Source organism: Anneissia japonica, unplaced genomic scaffold (genome assembly GCF_011630105.1).
Source record: "Anneissia japonica isolate Jap-2015-1 unplaced genomic scaffold, ASM1163010v1 scaffold3782_len1007564_cov172, whole genome shotgun sequence".
NCBI lineage: Eukaryota > Metazoa > Echinodermata > Crinoidea > Comatulida > Comatulidae > Anneissia > Anneissia japonica.
Genome location: NW_022716546.1, coordinates 391,409 through 399,311, shown reverse-complemented (window position 1 = coordinate 399,311; position 7,903 = coordinate 391,409). Strand labels below are relative to the sequence as shown.

Genomic DNA, 7,903 nt, shown 5'->3' with positions numbered 1-7,903 from the left:
GCCCTGTACGTTGGGCACGAAGTATAGGAAACTTGAATGGTTAAAAAGAAGGGCGCCGCCTACGTTGGGCACGACTTCCGCCTCATTTTGACAATGCGAGAACTCTATCTTGTATTTCTAGTATCTTTGGTCGCGTGCAGTCTTGCGCGTTATGTGACTGTAACCCAGGGTTCCACCCTGGGCCTCGCCACCCACACAACCAGTGTGTAGTCCCGCATTTCAAATCTCTCAGGTGGGTAACTATGCACAACACATATATTTTTACATTTTATATTTATTCTAGGCCACGGTTGATGAAAAGGAAGAGGTTAGTTCAGGAATAGAAGCACTCTCGTTGGAGACTGATTCAACAGCCATCAGTCCATCAGAGCCTAGCTCACCCAAATCAGATACACTCACCAAGGAGGTCAAACAGGAGAGTAGTAAGTAGTATTATTCACCTCACTAGTACTTCCAGCAATTTGCTGAAGGAGGTTCAAACCAAGGGTCTGTCTAAGGTTTCTGGTGAGGGGCTTGAGTAATATGATAACAAGGAGAGACTATGGTTATGGATAGTAAAAAAAAATTATATTAATTGTTATTATAGAATGTATTCTCTTGATTCGTTTGCAATATTTTCACACATTATCCTTCAAAGTAACAATATTTTCATTTCATTTATTTTATTGGCACAAGTGGCTCAGAGTCCTCCATAACACTGCAACCCCTGATAATATTTGTTGATCACACTTCTATTTTCACTACCATCATACTGCAGCAGATTCACATCCATTGCATTACATTCAATTAGGGTAGCAGATTATTGCTCATCCTGTTGTGTTTTTGTATTTGAGATAATTCAATCCTCTTCATCTTTCCTAGTTGTCAGTTCAACAGACTCCGTTTTCCAAGAACAAGAACCTACTATTCCTGGCCATCCAAGCCCTACTCCTCTGCCAAGTGTAGAGATACCCGGAATGCCACTTGACGAAGACAGAAGGGAGAGTCTAGCTAGTTCGGGCAGTGTGTCAAGTACTCGTCGACTCCTTTCCACCCCATCAACTGTCAAGTTTGACCAAACATACGAACATACGCTGGTGTAAGGCCCATTTGCTTCAAGACATGTTGATCACTTATTTCGGCAGGCTCGTCAGTGCTAATATTACCAGAGCTGCCCTGTTCAGTGATTAATAACAATAATCTGTGTAACCATAGTAACAAAGGCTACCATAGTAACCATTTTTCAAGAAATGCAAGAAAATAAATATATTTAAACAATTGTAACAACTATCTAAACTTGACTTATATAGTGTAATTATCAGAGCCGTCCTGTTCAGGGATTCATTAAAATATTACGTGTAACCATAGTAACAATTCATCAAGAAACACAAGAAAATAAATACGTATATCTAAACAATTTTAACAACTATCAAAACTTGACTTATATAGTATATGAATTTCTCACTAATTTTAAAGATGTGTTCACATCCGTAGCAAAAGCCAATAAATGGCAGTAATCACTATTATATGCTGATACTAGTTTCAATTCATTTATTTTTCATCAAAATAGTATGTATATATAAATAATATAATTTGTTTATTTAATCTTCTTGTTTTTTAGCAACACCCAATGAAGGGTGACAATCATGGAAATGATTTTGTTGAATGCATCAATGCAAAATGAAAAAAAAATCTTACAAGATTTTATAGTACAGTAGATCCTCACCATGACAGGATTAAATGAATATAGATTTCCCCTCTTAATTTGTCAGATGACGTAAAAAATAGTTTATGCAAATATTTCAAATTATTTTTTAAACATACTATAGTTTAATATTACCCAAGATTTATTTGCTTTATCGATTGTTTAAAAGTCCATCGGGGAAGGTTATACAGTATACTTAATAATTGATGATGGGGTTTTTTTGAAGCAGAGTTGTAAATATGAATTTTTTGGACAATTATGATTATCTATCTAAATATACTGTGTAAATAATGGATTAAGAGATACTTTCATGACTGGATGCATTCATTTATCGATTATGTGTAAATATTATGGAGATAAAATGTGACTGGATCTGGCAAAATTAGCCGTTTGTAGGAAAAATTCAAAATTGAGTTTTTGGTGTTTTTAGATTTTGCATGAAGTTTTTTTTTTTAAAGTGTTTATTTGATGGAAATTAGTTGAGTATTTTAGCGAAGCTGTGAATATTTAATTCACTGGATATCAGCCATGTTGGTTTTGAGAAAACAGCTTCCAAAGATTCCAAAATAAGATTTGTATTTTAAAAATACTTAATATACTTTTCAGTTACATTTAGTGATTGATATTTTGCAGAAATGTACTTCAGTATATTTTCTTTTATAAAATGCAAAAACAAAAAAAATGTTCAAAATTAATTATAAATTGCAACAAATTGAGGGTTTTGCCAGAGTCTGTCACAAATATTATTTAGCTTTTTTCTGAAGTAAAATCAAGCAGATCATTCTAGATACCATATACCATATTTTGGATCTTTAGACACAACTTACAAAAAAAAAAGTACAGTAGAAACCAAGACATAATGTATAAATAATTTTTGTAATTTGTGTTTGATTCCTTTTGTGAATAAAAGTGATATACTTAAAGAAATGTAAAGTTTTATCGGTATTTATTGAAGGTTTTTTAGGGAAAATTTAATCAGGCTGCAACAACACACAGATAGTTACTGACAGGACTATGTAATCGACACAGATCTATGTTAAAGAAGTTAACCCACAGACTACAATACTTTATAAAGACCTTGATAACTTTGATTGATTGGAAGAATGACCAATACTTTGCTATGACCCCCAGACAAATTAGGATTGTTTAAGAGTGTTTTGTGTGAAGAATTCCTTTCGTACAATTTTATGTGGTAGATTCTATTTAAATAATTAGATTTTGTATACTCATTTTGGCTATTGCTGCGATTACTATAAATTGCGAATAGTCAATGAAACATGTAACATACTAAAACACATAAAAGTAGCTATAGCTGAGAGATTGATGTATAAACTAATTTATTTTTGGGTGGGTCGAGTGAATTAGGCAGGGCAAAAGCTAACTACAGCCTTAACATCAGCACTGGTTCCAGAAAATTTGTTCTGTTAGTAAACCAAGAAAGATAAACTGACTTAAAATGGAAGGTCAGTACAGTACAGTACTTCTGGCTGGAGCACATTTTAAATATCTGAAGCAAAAAAAGTCCAAATAGTTAAAAATCACTGTATTTTGCAACCTAGATCCCCCAACTCCACTTTCACTCTTCCCCCATTTCAAAACTCCTACATAAGCCACTGTGAATAGGGGCCACTCTGATGCTCTGGTTCACTTCAACTCCATTGTTGTGAGATATAAACAAAGCTACTACAAGCACCTATATAAGGGTCAATTGAGACAAGCCAAACTGCTTCTATAACTTGATCCTTATCAATGGAATTATGTTATTAAAATTTAATAATTTTTGTTATGTTCATCTATTGATTGAATAAATGTATATTATTAATTGATTGATACAGCTGCTAGGTAGTCACCGACCATGTCTATGTGCAAGGTAAAGGTAGGAGAATAACCCATAACTCGCAGCATCATTGTGCTGAATTGCGTATTAAGCACAATAACAGAGTTTTGGGTTTTTCTCTTAACACTCTTAGTTTTACTTTTACCGTTTTTATGGTACAGTATAGAAATCAACATCTGTGATACATTTGATCTAATAATTTATTGATATCCTTATCCAAGTACAGTAGTAATCAGTGTACATCTGATAGTTGCAAAGCCTTTCACATTTCCATTAAAATACCCTGGATAGGCTGGACTACCCTGGACAGACTGGACCACCCTGGACAGACTCTCATACGGTACTTTAGATAAACTCCACTAAATGTAACTGCAATTCAACAAAACATGAAGAAGAGCTATATCCACAAAATATCACAGTAGACACGATCTTTGTAAAAGTAAAGTCAGAAGTAATTTCTTAAAAAACACTTTTAAATATCATCAACTGTATTTTTCACATAAAGATTGTCCCTTAACTACTGTTGTTTTGCATCATTTCCCTGCTATCGATGTCTGCCTTTACTTTTTGACTTTTTGTTTGGTCCCCTGTTCGATTTGGGTAAAGCCCTGTTTTGGCCTTTGCCCTTTTTCTTTGACTTCTTTTCTTTCTTTTCTCCTGGGCCTGTTAATTGGTCATCCATGATCTCCCTGTTTACAGCCTAATCATTTGGAAAGAATAAAATTAATTCAGTACTTTATATCATAAATTTATCATCAAATTTAAATCAGAATTCATATGAAAACCACAATCTAAAAAAAATAATTATTATTATCTAATTAAAACAGACTATAAACAAATAACTGATACCTCATAAAATTGGTATATATTTGAAATCATTCATAGAATCAGAAATATTGTACATTTATGAAAAAATATTGCATTCCATTCTACTAATTGCTAAAATGATTGTATTTTGATCCTACGTGGGACAAAGACAGCCTACATTGGATAGGCCTACTGCCTATCCCAGATACACAGGATAATATTATAGACCTACAAGCTACACTAGACAACACAAGGGCTACTCTGAATAGACTGACAGACTACATGGATAAATCCTCAGACTACCTTGAATAGACGTACAGTACTGTCTACCCTGGATATACCTACAGCCTACGCTGGACAGGCTCACTGACTACCCTGGATATTCCTACCCACTGCCTATGCTGGACAGATCTACTGACTACCCTGGACAGATTTACTGACTACCCTGGCTATTCCTACTGCCTATGCTGGACAGACCTATTGACTACACTTGATATACCTACAGCCTAACCTGGACAGACTTAATGACTACCCTGGCTATTCCTACTGCCTATGCTGGACAGACCTACTGACTACCCTGAATACACCTACAGCCTACCCTGGACAGACTTACTGACTACCCTGGCTATTCCTACTGCCTATACTGGACAGACCTACTGACTACCCTGGATATACAGTACCTACAGCCTACAGTGGGCAGATCTACTGACTACCCTGAACTAACATAGACTAACTTGGATAGACCACAGGACACCCCAAGATATACCTAAATACTATCCTATAGTAGATAAACACGGAAATTTTAGGATTTGTACACAAACCTGGTTAACATTAATTTTCCCTTTTTTGTTGAGCGTTTCCAATATCTGTCGCTCTCTATCCTTCTCTGCGTTTAATGCGCCAATCACAGGTTGAAACTTCAAAATCAATAAAAAAAGACATTTAAATAATGAGCATAAACCACCACAATCTCGATGAGTATTTAACAAACCTTTTTCAATCAGGGAAGTGCTTAAATACAAACATTTTATAAAGTAAGCTTGAATGCGATCTGAAGGAAAATTGAGGCTGGTTACATAACGTTGATGAGTCGGGACGATTCTATTATTTTTCGTTGGTAAGTTTCATTAGGAATCTGGCTTAAATCAATTCACTCAGTTAAGTATTCACAAAATAAGACACAAAACGACATTTTTAATAGTAAGATAAACAAAACAAACCAATAGGTGTCCCTACCTTTCTCTTTTTTCCTGTATTTCTCTGAGTTGGTTCTTTAGGCTAAGTGACAAAAGTGGAATCAATATTTAGTGCAAATTACAATTCACTGTGCATAAGTCGAGACTTTTTTATACCTTGTTTTACAAACTTATTTTTTTAAAGATCATCGGAGAAGGGCGGAAAAAAATTAATAAATAACATTTTGCCAAAAACATCCAGACAGAGGAGAAAATAAAAATAAAATTTTATTAGTGAATGTAAACGTGTAGTAATGAGATGCTTAAATGCATTAAATGAATATAATTAGGAAGAAATACACATATCTTATTTTTGAAAATTTCAAGGCAGCGGTGGGCTTAAAAAAAATAAAGAAAAACCTTTTTTTTTTAAATTTTCATTTTTTTATAGTGGCATGTGCGCTAATTGACCAAAAATAAAATTTTATCTTTATTCGAAATTATCGTTATTAGTGGGCAGCGGGTTTGCTTAACAAGGTATAAAAATTCTTGACTAATCTAAATATAAAGTAACAAATAAAGCTATAGTAAAAACATAATCATAATTATTTGTTTGTTTGTTGCTTGTTTATTTACATATTTAGTTATTCCTCATTCTACAGCAAGTGTCTTACAATAAGAAACTTATGAAAAATGAAAGTAATGAATAAGAATTATGATAACAATTTTGAGATTGGAGGGCAGGGTTTGAATTTCCAGACAGCAATTGCTGTAGAAAGGGCCTTCCACTAAATCCCAGAATCGACAGCAAGCTTTTAGCTGTCAAGTTGCTTAACCCAGCTAAACCTAGCAATGGATTTTACCCAACAATAAAAACTGTTGATTGTTATGGTAAAAGAAGAATAAATTGATGTAGTAAAGCCATAGCCCACAGCAAATTTTTTGCTGATGGATCATTTTGAGGAAATTCGAAACCTGGTGGGTAATCATACAGTATTAACCACCAAGATACAGCTTCAAAACAGTCTGCATAAAATTACAGCAAATTATAATCATTAATAATAATAATAGCAAAAATTTTAACCAATAACAATCTAACACCTATGGAACATATCCTCAGCTCCCAGGAGAACCTTATTCCACAAGCAGCTAAAATCAGTGCTTGGTATTGATTGAACCATATCGGGTACATATTTATCCTCCTGGGTTGAAAGACAATATTGAAAAACTAAACTGCAACTGTAACATACAAACGCTCTCTCAAAACCTGAAGAGAATTTGTGCACAATATATTACTAACACCATAATTAATACACCTCTAATTACTAATTAACAAATAAAATATGTTTTTTACCAATTTCTTGTCAAATTTTCCAAGTGATGCTGTAGACTTTTGAGCCATTTGTAGCGCTTGTGTAAGCTGTGATTTGTTAGGTTTATCAACTGTGGGTGTGGCACCTACGCCTGGAACTGAGGAAAAAGAAACAAACACCATGAATTATTACATGCACATTGACCGAAGCTTATTCAGTGAGGATACACCATTACCCACCTATTTTTTAATTTCAATACATACCACAACCAATGCCATGTATTGGAACAAGAAAAAATAGAAGACAACTACAAAATGTACAGTATCAACAGGGTCTCTGGCCCCTTCATTATGTCACTGCTGCTACAGTTAGGACTTCCTACTTATCTATCCTAAGAATTTGATACCACCCTCTTCGAAAAATTCTGGATCTGCCCCCTTATTAGATACTTGAGTCATGTGAGGTCATATCACATTGTAGCAGTTGAGAAGATGTTGTCACTTAAGGACATAACCTTTGACATACTTTTTGAGTTTACTTGACACAGGTGATTTGACACAATTTTGCTTGCTTTGAAGTAATAATTTAAGGTAAAACATTGGAAATAAATACTAACACATCCAACATTATTTTTAATTTATGAGATTTTAAACCATATATATTTATGGTCATGTGATGTGGCATATATTTACAGAGTGTCATCATAGAGCATGATTCAAAGCAATACTACATCAATATATTTTGTTCATCCTAGAAATGGTCTAGTGGTTCAGGAGCTTGCCTTCTAAACACAGGTCATGGGCTCAAATCCCTTAAATTGCCAGGATGTTTGCTATCCTCACAATTCCATTCCCTATGCCTCATAAATCGCACATAACACGTAGGGCATCGTTCCATCCTGTAACTCGGGGCCGGCCCCACTCAATCCCCCTTTTTGGAAAGTAAAAAAAAAAAAGAAAGAAAAAGCAAACCAGAGCCTTGCAGGCGTCAACGTTCCTATGCATGATACATGACTTAAAAAGTATATAGGCCCTATATATATATACGTGTATATATATACACATACATATACACATATATATACACC

General features: G+C 34.2%; 2 protein-coding genes across 2 annotated transcripts in view; one reads left to right on the top strand and one right to left on the bottom strand.

Annotated features, from left to right (window-relative positions):
- The window catches only part of LOC117109713 (probable E3 ubiquitin-protein ligase MGRN1), a gene marked incomplete at its 5' end in the record, with an annotated part of 7,554 nt that extends 5,406 nt beyond the window's left edge, over positions 1-2,148 (top strand). The window contains 2 exon segments of the mRNA XM_033252099.1: positions 284-422; positions 862-2,148. Coding sequence (XP_033107990.1) covers positions 284-422; positions 862-1,082 — 360 coding nt within the window.
- A 1,555-nt stretch (positions 2,149-3,703) lies between these two features.
- Positions 3,704-7,903, bottom strand: part of LOC117109712 (ribosome biogenesis regulatory protein homolog) — a 9,572-nt gene continuing 5,372 nt past the window's right edge. Inside the window, exons 8-11 of the mRNA XM_033252098.1 lie at positions 6,858-6,973; positions 5,565-5,606; positions 5,150-5,245; positions 3,704-4,221 (exon numbers count right to left, since the gene is read on the bottom strand). Coding sequence (XP_033107989.1) covers positions 4,066-4,221; positions 5,150-5,245; positions 5,565-5,606; positions 6,858-6,973 — 410 coding nt within the window. The 3' untranslated portion in view covers positions 3,704-4,065. The remainder of the gene's footprint in view (positions 4,222-5,149; positions 5,246-5,564; positions 5,607-6,857; positions 6,974-7,903) is intronic.